Genomic DNA, 16,249 nt, shown 5'->3' with positions numbered 1-16,249 from the left:
GATGACAGACAACACTTCAGTTGTATAAATCGTCTTTAATTGAGAAAGCGTGGAGTAGAGACCCGGTCCCCTGGGAGCAGAGCCAGGAGATGGGTGGAGCCTGAGCGGGGTCTGTGTGGGTGAGGGGAGCATCCACCCCTCTTAGGACAAGCCAGAAGTAAAAAAGAGCCTGAGGAAACACAACCTGCCTCTGAGCCCTAGCCCCTCCCTTTAGTGCCTCCTCAGTCTACTCTGCCCAACTCTGTCGCCACCCAGAGTATCCGTCCCAGTTCACTGATGGGCTTCTGATCTTTTTCAGGCCTGCCCCGAGCTCTCTGCATTTTTTCAGAAAAATCTAGTCAGGCCCTTTTGGGGTACCTAAAACCCAGCTGAGGTTATAAGCTCTAAGGTAAAGCAAGTTTTATTCAGTTAGAAGCTTGTGGGGGTGTATGAGGTTTAGAACCCAAGAGACCCTCACCCTCCTTAGCCTGATCTGTAGGGGAGAAGGGTGGGGCTTATTGCTGAACTGGAGTCTCCTCATTGTGGGTGGGTGGGAGTCAAGGCTATGTCGCATTTGTCTTTTTTATTCCAGACCTATTACCCTAAAGACCTCAGCTTTAAAGGGGACCTGGAAGGAATTCCTGCTGAGGTAGCTACGTGTTCATGTCCCCTCAACCCAGGCACAGGTCCAATCATGCCATGGTTCTGGTCCCTTCCCCATCCTAGCTGCCCTACTATGAGCCAGGGATTTCTTCCAAAAGTCCTTTGCCCTTCCTCAGACTCTGTTTCCCAACAGGACCCCAACTGAGCTGCAAGAACTAGAAACTGCGTGTAAAAATAAGGTTAGCATTCTACAGGAAGACTAAGAGTTTTAGAAAATTATCTAGGAAAAACAAGAAGTGGTTCTTGATCCATCTAGAACTTAGTTTTTTGTGAATCATAGCTGGGTCCTTTCTAGAGCTCATGCTTAACAGGTATCACTAGAGAAGGTGGGAGCATGGGTCTAGAACTTACTCTAGAGCAATAATACGGCTATATAGGCTCTCGTTCCATCCTGAAGGGAAGGGCTGAGAGCCCTGGTCTATGTCCTAGAGCTAAGATTCAGAAGGAAGTATGGCTCCGTATGTGTCTAGAACACCATGCTCTAGAATTGGGTGTCTCTGGGATAAGAAAGTTCAAACTGTGGTGATCTAAGACTGGTCCCAGTTCAGGCCAAGGCCAACAGCTGGACAGGGCTCAAATCCAGCCTCTCTCTACTTTGAAGTCAGGGGTCCATCTGGGTCAAGGACAGAAGCCTGATGGATCCAGAACAGAGCCTGGCAGCATGCCTGTGTTCCAGCACAGAGCCTGAGTGCAGAAGTGGTCCTGGCTAGGGTGCCTTGTGTTCCGGAACCTGGACCAAGGCAGAAGGTGGAGTAGACAAAGAAGGAGGGATCCTGAGCGCCAGTGGACCCACAGATCTATGGCTCAGTGGTAATGAAAAGGTCAAAGGGCTCCAGGAACTGGCTGAGCCTGGGATGGGGAGGATTTATGCCCTGGTTCTGTCAGTTCTGGAAGCCCCAGCGCCATCTCAGAAAAAGGTTTTGGAGGGTGTGAGCATGGAAGGAAAGAAGTGATCAGCCAGGACCATTTCCAGACATCTTCCTCTCTGACTCCCCACCCTGGGCCTAAGAGTCTGAGGGTCTCAGCAGGCCCAGAAGTCACAGTGGCCCCTAGGCTCCCTCGGGGCAGAGCACCTGGTGGGACCTGGCTGCACAGGGCATGCGTGTGGCAGCGGCGGTGAGAGCAGGGCCGGGAGCAGGGCTTGGAGACAGGCTGTAGTGGTGGCTGGCTCCGTGTGAGTGCAGGGAGCCTCCAGTCCAGGGATGACATTTCAGGGGGCAGGGGGACTGGAAGGGGAGGTCTCAGGGACACTGTGGAGAGAAGGCTCCCGGTACATGGCCACTATGAAGCGGGGAGAGAGGAGCAGGAAGGAGAGTTAGGCACTCAGAGAGCTCTGAATAGGCTCCCTTCCCCTCCATGCAGCCTCTGGGAACCCCAACCCACAAAAGATCTCCCCAAATCCCTCAAGGCCAAAGTCTTCCTGGCTTGGCCTGTCATAACAGGTGTCTTCTTAAAACACTTACAACCCCTGAGCTGTATGTCACTTAATGTCCATGTCAAAGTCAATACCCTCCCATGTGGCCTGCCTCTTCCCAGAGGGTCCATACTCACCCTCCAGGAGCTTGGGCACAAAGTGGGCAGCTGCCTTGGTCTTCTTGACTCGATTTCCCTTCATGACTCGGCCCTCCTTATCCAGGCCCAGGTACCAGGCCCGTCCAGAACGGCGCTGGCGATAGAGAGCAGAGGCGTACAGGACATAGTAATTCTCAAAGACGCACTCCTTAAAGCGACACTCAGCTGTGAAATGCGGCTGAGGAGACAAAGACCCAGAAAGGCACACACAGACAGACAAAGACACATCACTGGACTGGAAGGGAGCCCCGGGAAGAACAAGGCAGGATGCAATCAATACATTTGAGGCAAGGAGAACCAACTGCTGAGTCCATGCAGGCACTGGGACAAAGGAGGATGAGAAAGAATCTGGTGGCCCCCAAAGGCCAGGAACTAGACTTCTGGGGGCCTGGAATAAGAAGATACAGTCTCTCTACTCTACTCCCAACCTCTCACCATCCAGGGGACCTGGAGGAAATTCCTGCTTGGAGGAATTCCAGAATCCTTTCCCAATATCCCAAATGACTCTGGGATAGTGAGTAATAATGAAGTCTCGAGGAGGTAGGAGGAGACACAGGGATCCTAAGAGGCTGAAGGAGTTGGACATTCAAAGAGCCTGGGGGCATGTGGGGGGCTGTTCCAGGAGGAGAGATTAAAGGGACTCTAGAGTAGGTGCTCCCAAGCGGGCAATGAGGACAGGGTGTTGGCAAGAGCTGGAGGGAGAGGGAGCCCTGAGCTGCAAAATACCTGTAGTTGGGAAGTCTGTCCTAGAGGAGTCACCAGACCCCAGGCCACTCCACCCCCTTGTCTCACCGAGCTGTAGAGCAGCCCCTCAGCGTTCATGGCCATGTAGTGACCCAGCTTGGCACTCTGGATGGTGACTACTCGCAGCCCCACAGGGATCAGGTTGAAGTGGGCTGGGGGTAGAGAGAGGGAGCCTCAGTACCCCAGGCCTCCAACTCCTATCTGAGCACACACACACACACACACACACACACACACACACACACCCATTCCAGTTCCAGCTCTTCCCTTGGGAGTCAAAGAGCCAATGGATCTTGAAGCGGGAATAGGATTATCATGGCCTGTGCCCGCTCTCCCCCTTCCCACCAGGCAGCTGGCTTCCCCTCTCACTGAAAGAGCTGGTGTCCTCTGGGGTGCCCTGGATGCTCCCGTCGGGATTCGCCTGGAGGTAGAAACCCTGGCGGCAGAACAGTTTGGTGACGATGCCTTTGAGCTGAGGTTCTGGAGAGAGAGACATTCATCTTGGAACATGACATCTCTGTTCCCAGAAACATTCCTACACTTGGCTGGGATCAGAGGAGAGAAAGAAAAAGAGAATAGAGGGAAGGAAGAGGGTCGGTCCCAGGGCCCTCCCAGCAAGCTCTTTCCCACCTCTCTCAGATGCCAGAGGAAGCTGGGGTGTGGGTCCCTTCTGCTGCCTCTAACCAGCTTTCAGTCTAATTTATTGAAATTTATTTAAAGGCTTAATTCCTACCCTACAGCTCAACCAGAAGAGGGGGAGGGGAGAAGAGGGAAGAGGAGGGCAGAGAAACATGGAAAGGCAGAGGACAGAGGGAGACCGGCAGGCCTGCTGAAAGGGCAGTGTGTGTGCGAGTGTGGGGGCAGTAAGGTGACCACAGGGTAGGGGCGCCTCCTCAGGGATGGGGGGTGGGACCGGGTCTGACGCTGACTCAGCACCTGCTGCTGCGGCTGCCGCTTGCTTGGCGCGGGCCTCCTCTTGGCCCAGCGCCGGCCTGTCTGACACTGACCCATCTGTCTGTCTGTCAGTCAGTCAGTCTACTGGCTCGCGGGGGCCCAGCCCTCCTTGAGGCTCAGCCTCTCCCCTTCAGCCAGGTAACCCACCTGGGATGGGGGACATTCGGTACCACACCAAGGAAATGGGGGAGGGGGCCGGGGAGCTGGTGAGGCAGGCTGAGTCACGTGGGGACCGGGTCCCACTCAAAGGGTGGGCTGCGGACCGTACCACTACGGAGGGCCAGCGGCGGAGGGGGGGAGAAGGACGCCGCTGGGGGGGGGGGGGGGCGGTCTCTCCCTAGGGGAGCTGGGAGCGAGGGAGAGAGAGGCAGAGGGACTCCCTGACTGTCGCACCTGGACGGGGACCACACGCTAACCCTCACAACTCTCGTCCCCCGAGGCTTGCTCCCGGCCGACTTCCCGGTACCCCCTCGTAGGTGGTACGACCCTCAGTCTCCGTGCGGGTCTCCAGCCGTGTACTGTGTCTGAGTTCCTCATAGCAGAGGGTCCCCTGAGCCCGTGAGGCCCGATTTCGGAGTCGCGTAGGGGGTCACCGGGGGGTGTCCAGCTCCTTTCTTGGAGCGCAGGTCACGGGAGGAGGGCGCACAGAGGGGCAGGCTGGAGAGGTAGCTGCAAGGACACCCGGGGGAGAGCTGGGGAGATTGGCGCCGAGCCAGGCAAGCTCGGCCAGGAGAAACGGAGCCAAAGCTCGGAGAAGCGGGAGCACCGGGGCGGGGGCGGGGCTGCCGGAGCCGCAGAAACCCTCGGGGTGACCGAGGCGTCCGGAACCCCCAGGCCCCTCCACTCGGGATTGAAAGAATCGCGAGAGCCGGCACGTAGGCGGAGGATGGTGGAGGTGGGGACTCGTGTTGGGGGGGGGGGGGGGCCGGCGAGCGGGAGCTGCCAAGCTTCGGGGCACCCGGCTTAGCCCCTCATGCCTTCCCCTTGCCCTCGAAAGCAAGGAGACTCGGGGTTACGGGCGAAAGAGAAGGGAAACTGAGGCATCGTCTGGCTGAGAGTTGGTGGCCCGGGCCCATCCCCTTTCATTTTCGGGGAGCTCCCCCCCTTCGGTCAGGCCCCGCTCTTCGGGAGTCCCTGGCCTCAACCTCCCAGGCAGAGAGACCCCAGGCCCGGAGACCCCCGCCCCAACCACTCACCCGGGCCGCGGTCCGTCCGCGCGGGCCGCCCCCCGCACAGTCGCACCTTGGACAGCAGGATGAGCAGCTGCTTCTGGCAAAGGGACTTGGTGCCGCGGGGACACACGCGCCGCTGCGCCGACACGGGCCGGCTGCCCCCGGGCTCGCGGACCTCCCGCTTCTGCCGGATCAGGCTACTGGCCAGTGCCGCCATGGCGCCCCGGGAGGAGACACCCCCAAACCGGCAGGTGCCTGGAGCGCGCTGAGCACCCCCTCCCCCAGAGAAGCCCGCTCGCTCACCAGGACATGCTCTGGACGCTCCGGTCCCGACTCATCGCCCTATCCGCAGGACCTGAGGATAAACCCTAGAGGACCCCCACCCCAGGCGCCAGCTCCCACCCTTGGGTCTCCCACTAGCTTCGTGGGACCCAGCAGCCTATGTACCTCTCAATGGACCCCACCCTCGACTTTTGCCACCTACAGAAATCTCTTCCCTTTTCTAGTCTCCAGTGTCCCTGTCCCCCACTAACCTTATCCCAAATGCAGGACCCTCAGATTTTCCAAGATGTGGTTCCAATATCCCCAGGCACCTTTCCACCCTATTTCCAGGCCCCCGTGTTCCTGACAAAGCCACTCTTATAATCTTAAGGGTGTGGGTCCTTAGCTTTGGAGATATTAGCTCACCCCACTCCTGCTGGGGTGCTGCCAATGTCAGTGAAGAACCCAACCTTAGTGCCTTTTCCTTTGCCACCCTCTAAGTGAAGAATCCCCCTCTTTTTTCACTGAAATCCCCCCAAAACTATGTCTTGAGATATTCAGACTGTCCCCATTCAGCAAGCAGAGGTTCCCAGACCCTGCCTCTGGACAATACCAGTATTTACCAAGTCACCCCCATTTCTAGTGGCAGAGGGTTCCAGGTGCTGAGCCCCTTTCCTCACCTTGTTACCCTCCACTCCTTTTGAAGTCACCTCCAAATCCGCCCTTCCTAGTGGTTACACCAGGTGGTTGTCTGGAGGGCCCTCTGTCACCTCGGAATAAGGAGCATTGGTTTTTGGGGTTTGGTTTTTTTTTTTTTCCTGGCAGCCCCTTAATTTCCTCAGGGACAGCTGGTACTGTTTAGATCCCACGCCCTCCAATCCAAACAGCCCCCCAAGAGAGGAGTGCACCCACGGTGTCACGGGTCCCCAAATGTGAACAGACCCCCTATAAGTCAGAGCGCATCCCAGCTTTCTGCGACAGGGCTTCCTCTTCCTCCCGGGGACTGCCTTCAGCACCCCCTCTTCCTTCCCCGACGCCCCTCAACCTGTCCTGTCTTGTCAATCCGGCGACGGCTGGCGCTGGCTCCGGTTCCAGGCTCCTCCCTCCCTGTACCCCGCAAACGGGGCTTCCCCCCACGCCCGGCTAGGCGTCCCAGACCCCAGGAAGGAGTGAGGGTGTCTCCGCAGAGCGCCCTGGTCCGGCGAAGTGAGCACTAGGCCTGGCGGCTGGACAGAGCGCAGCGGCGGCAGCGGCGGCAGCGGTAGCGGCGGTGGGAAGCTGAGGCGGCGGCGGCGGCGGCGGCGACAGCTCCCCCTCCTCGGAGAGCCGGCCCGGGGGCGGGGCAGGGGGCGGAGACGCCGGGAAAGGCGGGGGGAAGCTGGGCGGGCGGAACCCCGGGGTTCCTTGGAGGCAGGGAGTGGGGACGGTCCTAGAGACAGCCGGAGCCGCCTGTCTCGGGGTTCAGAGGAACATGGACAAGTAGGCGACTCCACAGAAGGCAAATCTTCACGAGGGGAGAGCTTGGGCTTAGGTAGATGGAATGGTGGACGCCTTGAGAATGGAGAAAGGGCGCCTACTGCCCGGGATCGAGGACAGCATTGGATGAGGAAAGTGGGGGGAGTAACTGAAAAGATAGCGGTGGCGGCGAGGACTAGCCTGGGGTGAAATCCGACCTCCTTACTATCTCTGCCTTTGTGTGAACCAAATTGGTCAGCCCCTGGTCTCCATACTTCTCCTTTTCACGTCTTTTTTTCAGCAAATATATTACCCCTATTGACCCCTAAGAGAAAAGACCATAAGCACTGGGGGGAGATGGATGCCAGAGGTTGCACCGGGGCAAGAAGGGTGCTTGCTGGCCACAGATGTGTAACGTGGAGAGGCCGGAATGGAACGACCTGTGCCAGGGATGGTGAGAGAGGAAGGTGGGAGGATGGGGAGGAACCAGCCAGGAGGCCTTCTAGAACGCTGGTTCTTCGGGCGCAAGGGGTTCAGCCTGTCTCCCAGGTGAAGGGAGAGCAGTCCCCTCCACACCCCGCTGGCCAACAGAAGCACTTTCCACGTTAGTACGAACAGCGTTTTTAATGGGACCCGGCTCCCACGCCGGCTAAGCCGCCCCCTTTACGCGCAGCCTTGGCCTCCTCCACAGCGGCGCGCAGGGCCCGAGCAGGGTCCCCGCGAAGCATGGCCAACGCCCCGAGCAGCGAAGCGGCGCCGTCCCCCGCACGGAGCTTTTGGCCACTCAGAAAATAGTGGGGCAGCGTCCCTGCCTCGAGCACTCGGCCCAGCTCATCCAGCAGCCCGAGGCAGCAGGCGCCCGCATTCTCGGGCCGCGCCAGATAGAGCGCGGGCAGCCGCTCGCACGCCCAGTAGAGCAACGTCCGCAGGAGGTAGGGCGCCGCGGCCCGGGTCCCCGCCACCAGCGGGCGCAGGAGCGCCTGGGCCGCCGCGTGCGCTTGCAGCAGCGGAGCGGGTATGCGCGCCTTGAGCGCCAGCTCCTGGCGGGCGAAGCAGAGCTGCCAGCCGGAGGCGCCCGGCCTCTCTGTTCGGCCGCCGCCGCCGGGCACCAGGTAGAAGGAGGACGACTCCGAGGCCAGCGGGCCGGCCCACGAGTGGCTCCGAGCCCCCTGGGGCCAGCCGGCCACAGACACCACGGGGATCAGGTCGAAAAGCAGGAGGCGGCGCGGGGGCCCGGGCGTAGCCAGGAGGATGGTAGTGAACCCTGCGTGGCGGGCTGCGTGGACCAAGCGCGGGGCACCCGGGACCGGGAACAGGGACTCAGCGACCGCAGCCAGCGAAGCAAAGAACCAAGCAGCCACCTGGGCGGGGCACAGTGTGGGCCATGCCTCCCGAGCCTCAGACGGCTGAGGCCCTGGGCTAACATCGGCTGCTTTGGTGACGTCATCATCCGTTTCTTCCGATGGTGAGGGAAAACCAATATCGGTTACGTTTTGCTGGGGTGACTCTGGCACTGAGACATTACTAGGTGATTTTTCCAAAGACTCGTGGGCCTCAGGCTCAGTGATGTCACCGTGTGGCTGGTCCACGGAGCTTTGCGGGTCCCGGGGACTTTCTCTGCTTTCAGTTGGGTGGATCCAATCACCTCTTCCTGGGACTGGGGGTCCTAGGCAATCCTGCCATGCTTCCCGGACCGAGGTTCCGCGTACCTGCTCTGGGAGGCAGAGCCATGCGTAACAGGATCTCGTGTCCAGTTGCAGCTCTTGCCCAGTGCCATCTAGAGAAAACACGGGCACCAGGAGTGTGAAGCCGGCATCGTAATGAGGTCCCCGAGTGTAGGGACCTAGAGGCGCAGGCCCCAAATCCAGGGAGCCCTCTCGAATCCCACCACGAAGCAGCAGGAGCTCTGTCTGGGGAGGAAAACGAGGGTCCCTGCGGTGAATGAGACCTAAGGGAAGAGAAGGGATCGTGAAGGCATGATCCAGAGCCCAGGATGGGGTGGGGAGGAGCTGAGAGTGGCAAGGGCTTACTTACCAAGCAAAGAGAACACAAAATCCTTGGCCTGGAGGAGATCTGGTCCTGGCTTGGGCCCATCACTCCAGCTCTCCTGCACACCCAGCTCCTGGATCAGCTGGGTTAGTTCTTGCAGCTGCGCTCCAGAGCAGAAGTCGATGTCTGTGAGCGGCCGGGCTGGGGCTGGGGGCGGTGGGCCCCACCAGGGAGCATTCCCCCAGACTGCAGAAGCCATATGGCTCTATCGTTTGTGGGCTAGGAAATACACGTACAGGGGGAAGCCCAGAAGCGTTGTTCCTTCTGCTGTGGAAAACTCGCCCCTCTGTTCTTTACTCTTCCTGAGATCGAAAGGGTGCCCAAGACACAATCTGCTAATGGGTCTGCAGATGAAGGGCTCTAATTTAGTCTTGAAAGCAAATAAATAAATACCTCCTCCGTCCTTGCCCTTTTCTCATATGCTAGTCCCCACCCCCATGGACCGATTCACCTGACCTAGCAGGTTAAAAGTGAGTTTGGCCCCTCCTACGGAATGCAATAGTCTCCTTCGCCACTCCCTGTCTACCTCCCCTTACCTCTTTTTCGGAAGAGGCTAGTGGTTTGCGGCTTCCCTCTTAGGGTTAGCTGCAAGGTCTGAGAAGAAAATGGATAGGAAGATTCAACAGGTAACTTCTTCCTGCTGCTCACAAGGCTACGCCCCTACATTACAACCACGCCCCTTTCTGGAGGTGGTTCCGGACCTGCCCAGCCTCCAGTCAGAGTTCAATCTCTCCTTTGGCTCTGCAGAGATCTCCTGGCTATCTTGGGAGTTGTAGTTTGGTCTTCCAAACTACCAGGGCATTAGGGCCACGCCCCCAGATCCTTTCCTGTTCCGTTGAAATAGTGCCTGATGGAAGTTGTAGTTTCTATGGAAATAATAGTGTGTCTTTCCAAGGCCAGGTCAATTGCAAACATTCCTTGGGCTTAGAACAGAGATGTGATAGGATGGATCCAAACAGCAAATGATAATGAGGCACATAGCCTAGGGCCTGAGAGAGTAGAGGTGCCCTGGTAACTTAAATCTAGAAGAGTCCTTGCATGCAATTACTTGCTAGCCTAGGAAGGTGCCACATGACTTGTCCAAGGTCAGTGCCAAGCAAGAGAGGTATTGGAAAGGGGTTTCCCGACTGGGATGGATCTCTTTGGAATCAGTGGTGATAATGTTAGACAAGAACACGTAGGTAAAAAAAAAAAAGAACACGTAGGTAGTGATGACCCAGGGATGGACATCCAAAGGGACATAATAGTGATGGCCACCTCAGACACACGAATGGTATCAGGGCAAACACTTTGAAATCTCGCAGCTCAGGTGTGTATACAGAAAAGTTACCAGGGCTGAAAATCAAGTTCGGAGGAAACTCACAGGTGTGCTGGGGCAGGACAATGAGAAATTATCAGGGGAAGAAAATTGCTTTCAGTGACCCGTGCTATCATGGACACAGCTTAAGTCCAGGATGAAACTAGGAGCCAGAATAATAGGGCAGAAAGATAGGAAACCAGAGACAAGCTCACGGATTAGACCAGTGCATGCTGGACCAAGAATTCTTATATTCCTTTTTCCCAGGGGTCTGTCTCCACAGTGAACCAGGGCTAAGTCCATGGGCAAGAAAATGGGCAAGTGGAGACACTTAGAACAAATCAGAGGCCTGTTCAGCAATTCAACGGACATGAATTTGAGCAAACTCTGGGAGATAGTGAAGGACAGGGAAGCCTGGCATGATGTAGTCCATGGGGTCACAAAGAGTCAGACATGACTTATAGCGACTGAACAACAAAAGGAGGGGACCCTCAGAATCTAGGGCCCAATATGGGGAGCCTAAAATTCAGGGGTTCCTAGTCACTGACAAAGAGAGGTCTTCTCCCTCTGTTACCTAGAGCCCCAAACGCAGCCCAGAACCGGGAAGGCAAATTTCCATACAACAGATTGTGACCCAAGAGACCAGATCAGGAAAGCTGAAGCCTGGGCTCTTTCTCAGTCTGGGGAAATCAGGCGTTGGGCATCCATTCCTACATCTTAACCTCCTCCCTAGATGGTGGCTTCTGAACCACCCTAAAAAGAACTAAGTTATCTGGGCCTCTTAAAGCTCCCTGAATGTGAAAGTGACAGTTGCTCAGAAGTGTCTGACTCTTTGCGACCCTATGGACTATACAGTCCATGGAATTCTCCAGGCCAGAATACTGGAGTGGGTAGCCTTTCCCTTCTCCAGGGGATCTTCTCAACTCAGGGATCAAACCCAGGTCTCCCACATTGCAGGTGGATTCTTTACTACCTGAGCCACAAGGAAAGCCCATCTTAAAGCTCCTATGCTGTGGATGGCTGACAGGAAAACAAAGTTACCCTGAACTCTAAAGCATTGCTCTCCAATAGCATTTTCTGTGATGATGGAAATGTTCTAAATCTGTGCTGTCCAATACAGTAGCCAATAGCTCCATGTGGCTATTGAGCGCTTCGATCATGAGACTGAGGAACAGATTTTTTTTTTGGCTGTGCCTTACAGCTTTCAGGATCTTAGTACTCCTGACCAGGGATTGAAGCCCAGCCACATCTGTTGAAAGCGCTGAATCCTAACCTCTCGACCTCCAGAGAACTCCCTGAGAACACTTTTTAACTTTACTTAATTTTAACTCATTTACATTCTAATAGGCATATTTGGCTAGTGGCTACTGTAATGGAGAATGCAGCTCTAGGGCCTTGGGGATAACAGCTTAAGGTAAGACAGCAACAGCAGGAAAGCTAGGAGCTTCATTCCTTATCCCCCCCTGAGGGGTGGGGTTGGGGTGGATGGCCTCAAATAACCACAGAACACTTCTCTTGCCTTTTTATTCTTCATGCACATTGGTCCCCTCTTTTTCTAAGTTTCTCATCACACACTGATAACCCCACGCCTTGGCCATCTCTGGTGAGTTGTTGGATATCTCTCGGTGAAGGCGCCTGGGAGACAACGCTTCGCACTTGTCCCTGCCTGCTCCCAAATGTCTCTGGCGGGCATCAAAGACCACGTGCCCTACCCGGGTGCCTGACCCTGGGCAGTGGGGCTTCCAGTTGGTTTTGGGAGGCATAGACATCTGGCGATAGTTCTGGGAGGCTGCAGGAGCTGTGTCCATGGGGCGGTACACCCAGTCTTGGCTGCCTGCTCGCCGGGAGGGTGGTTGCAGCTCTATCAGCACAGGCACCTCTGAGAAGGTTTGTTGGTCATTGTAGACCACCTGGGCCTTGGCGGGGGAGGAGGTCTGGCTAGGTGGGACAGAAGCCCCTGGAATATGCTGCCCGGCCTCATGCCTTCGAGGAATCTTCTCAGATATAAATGACTTTGGGGTCTGAAGTGGGCCCAAAACTTGGACACAGTCAGTTCCCAGAGGGTTCTTGTGGAGGACAGGATTGGGGACAAAGCCTGATCCCTTGACAAAGTCCTGAGTCTTCTGGGGGCCAGGATGTTGAGTAACTCCTGGGTACTTGTGGAGGTTAGGGTTGTGACAATGTTCTGGGCTCCTGTAAAGTCTAGCATCTTGGGGAACATCACATCTTTTGACTTCGGTGACTTGGGTAAGGCCCAGATTCTTATGGAGGTCAGAATCTTGAGTGAGATCTTGGCTCCTGTAAACTCCAGAATCTTGAGTAAGGCCTGGATTGTTGTAGTCTCCTGAGTCCTTAAAGAGGCCAGGGGTTTGCACAAAGCCTGGGTTCTTATGGGGACCAGATTCCTGGGTAAGGCCTGAGTTCTTGTTGATTCCAGAGTCTTGGACAAAGCATGGACTCTTCTGTGGTTCAGAATCTTGGGTAAAGCCTAGACTCCTAGAGACTCCTGGATCTTGGGCATTACCTGTACTCTTGTAACATCCAGAATCTGGAGAAGGGTGTGGGATACTATGGAGGCCGGTTTTTTGGGAGAGCTCTTGACTTTTATAGAGTACAGTCCCTTGGTTTTGTTCTAGATTTCTACAGACTCCAGAGTCATGCCTAAAGCCTGAGCTTCTCTGAATGTCAGAAGTTTGAAGAAATGGTGTGTTCTTGTGGATACCAGAAGGTTGGGTGAGATATGGGCTTCTAAAGAAACTTCCCTCTTGGGTAGAACTTAAACTCTGGGAGCAAGAATCTTGTGTAATGACTGAATCTTTGTGAAAGTCAGAGTCTTGGGAAAGGCTTGGATTCTTGCAGAGATAAGGGTCTTGGGTAAAGCCTGGGCTCTTGTGGAGGCCTGGGTTTTGAGCAAGGCCTGGGCTCTTGTGGAGGCCTGGATTTTGAACAAGGCCTGGGCTCTTATGGAGGTCTGGGTCTTGGGTAAAGCCTGGGCTCTTGTGGAGGCCTGGGTTTTGAGCAAGGCCTGGGCTCTTGTGGAGGCCTGGATTTTGAACAAGGCCTGGGCTCTTATGGAGGTCTGGGTCTTGGGTAAAGCCTGGGCTCTTGTGGAGGCCTGGGTTTTGAGCAAGGCCTGGATTCTTGTGGAGGCCTGAGTCTTGGGTAAAGCCAGGGCTCTTGTGAAGGCCTGGGTCTTGGGTAAACCCTGGGCTCTTGTGTGGGCCTGTGTCTTGGGTAAAGCCTGGACACCTGTGTAGGCCTGGAATTTGAGCAAGGCCTGGGCTCTTGTGGAAGCCTGGGTCTTGAGTAAAGCCTGGGTTCATGTGGAGCTTTGGATTCGGGGTAAGCTCTGGCTTTCTGGAAACTTGAGTGTCTTTTGAAGGGCCTGGGGTCCTCTGGAGACCATGGTCTTGGTTGAGGCCTAGATTCTCATGAAGTTCAGGGGGCTGGGGCTGGTTTGGGGTTTGAGAAGTAGTGGAGAACTGAGGAGGGATGGGACCCTGGGAAGAGAGGACAGACTGAGGAGACTTGGAGGTTGGGGGAAATTTGGGGGTCTGTACTAAGGTAGAAGGCTTCTGGTGGTTGCTGTGTTGATGAAGAACAAAGGATCTGGGAGAAATGAGAGGTAGAGAAAGAGTGCAGGGTGGAGGCACAGTACCCATTGAGTTCTGGGCACAGGTTGGAACATGGAAGCAAGGTTGATAAGGTGCAGCATCTTTGGAGTACACCAGGAATTTGGGGTAGACCGGAGTCTGGGAGTCCGTGTTTTGCTTCTCAGAACTGTAAGGGTGGAAACTGCAGTAAGGGAAGGTCTTGGGCTGCACAGATTCATCCTTGGCATCATTTGAAAGCTTCCATTCCATGTTCCCCAACTCCAGGTAACCCAATATGGATCCTGTGAAGGGCTTGGCACTGTCCTCACTACATTGCTTCACTGTTTGCTCAGCTGTATCAGAGCTCACCAGGCCATGCCCCTCTTGGAGCCTGGAGAGTGTATCTAAGTCCTTTCTGGAATACTCAGAGTTCTGAGGGGCACATACATGGAATAAGTTCTGCTTTACCCTGCGGGCATCATAGACCACATGGCCAGTGGAGAGGCCTTGGCTGAAGGCAGACAAAGTAGAGGGAATAGAAGTTAGGATGGAGGAAGGAGGTGTGGAACGGACTGGAGTGGTCGGCAGGGCCATGACCAGTGCAGGGACAGGGGTTGTGGCAGACATGGGGACAGGGGCTGGTGTAGGGGCTGGAGCAGAAGTAGCAGCAGGGGCAGAAGCTGGGGGAGGGACTGGAGCAGAAGCTGGGGGAGGGGCTAGGGCAGAAGTTGGGGGAGGGACTGGGGCAGAAGTTGGGGGAGGGACTGGAACAGAAGCTGGGGGAGGGACTGGGGCAGAAGCTGGGGGAGGGACTGGGGCAGAAGCTGGGGGAGGGACTGGGGCAGAAGCTGGGGGAGGGACTGGGGCAGAAGCTGGGGGAGGGATCAGAGTTTGGGCGTGGGTATAAGTTAGATGAGCATGGGTCAGAGTGTGGGTAAGGGTGTGGCCCTCGCACTGGGCTGGGCCCTGTGAGGGGGCCTGGTCCAGGGTATAGGCTGAGGTGTGCTCCAGACCACAGACCTGGGCAGAGTTGTGCTCAGGGCCGAGGGCTAGGGAGTTGGTCTGGGCCTGAGGTGGGGCATGCTCAGGGGGGTAAATGGGGGCGTGGGTCTGGGTCTGGGCTGGGGTGGGCTCAGGGGGGTGGGCTGGGGAGAAGGTCTGGGCCTTGGCAGGAGCATGACCAGGGGACTGGACCGGGGAGTGGGTCTGGGCCTGGGCTGGGTTGTGGTCTGTGGTCTTAGTCTTGCTCTCTTGGGGCAGGCGCAGTGGAACCATGTCCACCTTACTCATCCTACGGAACTTGGAAGATGTCTCCTGCTTAGAGTAGAAGGTGGCTTGAGCCTTTAAGGCTGTGATCTGAGGGTCCTCCCCAGCTCCCATGCGCCCCTCCTTCCACAGTCCCCATGGCACCTCCATGGGAGCCCCGGCATGTCCACACTGAGGCGGCATCCAGCAGCACTTAGAAGCCTTCTCATCGTTCGTGTCTGGTATCCAGGAGTCCAGGTGGTTAGGGTGCCCGAGCAGGAAGCTTGGGCGGCGGTGGAAACGGGGTGGGACTCTTGAGCACAGGTTCTTGGGATCCACGGAGCAACGCATGCACATGGGATGGCTGCCTGCATAGCTGGATTGCTTGTCTGCAAGGAAAGGCGAGATGTGACAAAGCCTGGGTTCCTGAGGGGCTGAGGATGGGGACAGGGATAGAAGAAAGGGGACAGGTCCATATCCCCGGAGCCTATGCTGGGGCCCACTCACCTCTGGGGAAAAAATGATGGAAAAGAGTCCGCAAGGAGTTCTTCAGGTGTTTCCAGAGCTGAGGGAAGCAGAGGAGGGGAGAGTCCGGGAGCAGGGTGAGCCCTGAAGTCCAATCCTTGTCTGGCCATACCCCAACAGCCCTCCCACCTAAGCCCCTTTGAGACCCCAAGGCTCCCCCAACACTGCTGCCCAGATCCTGCCCTGACCAGAGTCACCACATTGATCCCCACGTTGAGCAAGATGAAGCTGCCCAGGATCAGAAGAATTGAGTCTCCTAGGTCCTGGCACTTTCTGGGATTGGTGCCAGAGCACGCTTGGGCTCCGTGGTAGGTTCGCTCACCCATGGCTGGGGGTCCCAGGGCTACCTGGGCCCCCTGGCCCCCACATACTCACTAGGAGCCAGGCTCCTCTGGTGGGGGAGGGGGAGAAGGACTGTGTCATAATGGGGAGGGGGTGGGGTCACAGTGAGGGAGGAAGAGAATAAAGAGGGCCAAGAGTGGCATTCCCTGGTAACCAGGGTCAGGCAGCCTGAGCCTGGACAGTCAAACTGGGCCCCGGAGGCCAGCACACCTCTCCTCAAGCCGTCAATCCTTCCCTCACAGCCCACTCAGTCACTCATTCAAACCACACATTCCACCTCTTGGCCTTTCCTGAGACAAGACCCCTGGCATCAGAGCCCTGGGGAAGGCCTGGCTGGAGTCCAGAGCCTTGGCCTTCTTCATGCCCTTCACTGGAGTGGACCTGGATCTGTTCAAATG

At 56.5% G+C, this 16,249-nt stretch overlaps 3 protein-coding genes across 6 annotated transcripts; all 3 read right to left on the bottom strand.

Moving 5' to 3' along the window:
- Nucleotides 1–20: 20 nt before the first annotated feature.
- Nucleotides 21–6,559, bottom strand: FGF11 (fibroblast growth factor 11). Of its 2 annotated transcripts, none has more exons than XM_061143338.1 (5): nt 5,109–6,559; nt 3,328–3,438; nt 3,007–3,110; nt 2,194–2,392; nt 21–1,923 (listed from the first exon to the last, which is right to left on the bottom strand). In XM_061143338.1, the coding sequence occupies exons 1-5, from the start codon at nt 5,299–5,301 to the stop codon at nt 1,853–1,855; spliced, it is 678 nt and encodes a 225-aa protein (XP_060999321.1). In that variant the 5' UTR covers nt 5,302–6,559; the 3' UTR covers nt 21–1,852. The 2 variants fall into 2 exon arrangements, with proteins under 2 accessions (XP_060999321.1, XP_060999322.1); XM_061143339.1 differs by having other exon boundaries at nt 2,194–2,308.
- Nucleotides 6,560–6,738: 179 nt separating this feature from the next.
- Nucleotides 6,739–9,510, bottom strand: TMEM102 (transmembrane protein 102). Of its 3 annotated transcripts, none has more exons than XM_061141051.1 (3): nt 9,386–9,504; nt 8,835–9,068; nt 6,739–8,748 (listed from the first exon to the last, which is right to left on the bottom strand). In XM_061141051.1, exons 2-3 carry the CDS (start codon nt 9,046–9,048, stop codon nt 7,424–7,426), a joined length of 1,539 nt encoding a protein of 512 aa, XP_060997034.1. In that variant the 5' UTR covers nt 9,049–9,068; nt 9,386–9,504; the 3' UTR covers nt 6,739–7,423. The 3 variants fall into 3 exon arrangements, with proteins under 3 accessions (XP_060997034.1, XP_060997033.1, XP_060997032.1); XM_061141050.1 differs by having other exon boundaries at nt 6,741–8,748; nt 8,835–9,193; nt 9,386–9,510; XM_061141049.1 differs by having other exon boundaries at nt 6,741–8,748; nt 8,835–9,510.
- Nucleotides 9,511–11,669: 2,159 nt separating this feature from the next.
- On the bottom strand, nt 11,670–15,835 carry SPEM3 (SPEM family member 3). The gene is made up of 4 exons (XM_061140749.1): nt 15,698–15,835; nt 15,492–15,549; nt 13,501–15,373; nt 11,670–13,140 (listed from the first exon to the last, which is right to left on the bottom strand). The coding sequence occupies exons 1-4, from the start codon at nt 15,833–15,835 to the stop codon at nt 11,670–11,672; spliced, it is 3,540 nt and encodes a 1,179-aa protein (XP_060996732.1).
- Nucleotides 15,836–16,249: the final 414 nt, after the last annotated feature.

The sequence above is a fragment of the Dama dama genome, chromosome 5 (genome assembly GCF_033118175.1).
Source record: "Dama dama isolate Ldn47 chromosome 5, ASM3311817v1, whole genome shotgun sequence".
In the NCBI taxonomy this organism is placed as follows: domain Eukaryota; kingdom Metazoa; phylum Chordata; class Mammalia; order Artiodactyla; family Cervidae; genus Dama; species Dama dama.
The sequence above is the reverse complement of the archived record's forward strand: the minus strand, read 5'-3'. Positions and strand labels throughout refer to the sequence as shown.

Excerpts from the sequence above, each read along its gene's own strand:
- FGF11 (XM_061143338.1), bottom strand. The coding sequence starts at position 5,301 with ATGGCGGCACTGGCCAGTAGCCTGATCCGGCAGAAGCGGGAGGTCCGC. Across the intron at positions 2,393-3,006 it reads AGGGGCTGCTCTACAGCTCG|CCGCATTTCACAGCTGAGTG; the intron begins GTGAGACAAGGG and ends TTGTCTCCTCAG. Across the intron at positions 1,924-2,193 it reads TGTGCCCAAGCTCCTGGAGG|TGGCCATGTACCGGGAGCCT; the intron begins GTGAGTATGGAC and ends CCCGCTTCATAG.
- TMEM102 (XM_061141049.1), bottom strand. The coding sequence starts at position 9,048 with ATGGCTTCTGCAGTCTGGGGGAATGCTCCCTGGTGGGGCCCACCGCCC. Across the intron at positions 8,749-8,834 it reads TTTTGTGTTCTCTTTGCTTG|GTCTCATTCACCGCAGGGAC; the intron begins GTAAGTAAGCCC and ends CTCTTCCCTTAG.
- SPEM3 (XM_061140749.1), bottom strand. The coding sequence starts at position 15,835 with ATGGGTGAGCGAACCTACCACGGAGCCCAAGCGTGCTCTGGCACCAAT. Across the intron at positions 15,550-15,697 it reads GGATCAATGTGGTGACTCTG|CTCTGGAAACACCTGAAGAA; the intron begins GTCAGGGCAGGA and ends TGCTTCCCTCAG. Across the intron at positions 13,141-13,500 it reads GACACTCAAGTTTCCAGAAA|CCCAGGCTTTACCCAAGACC; the intron begins GCCAGAGCTTAC and ends CCTCCACAAGAG.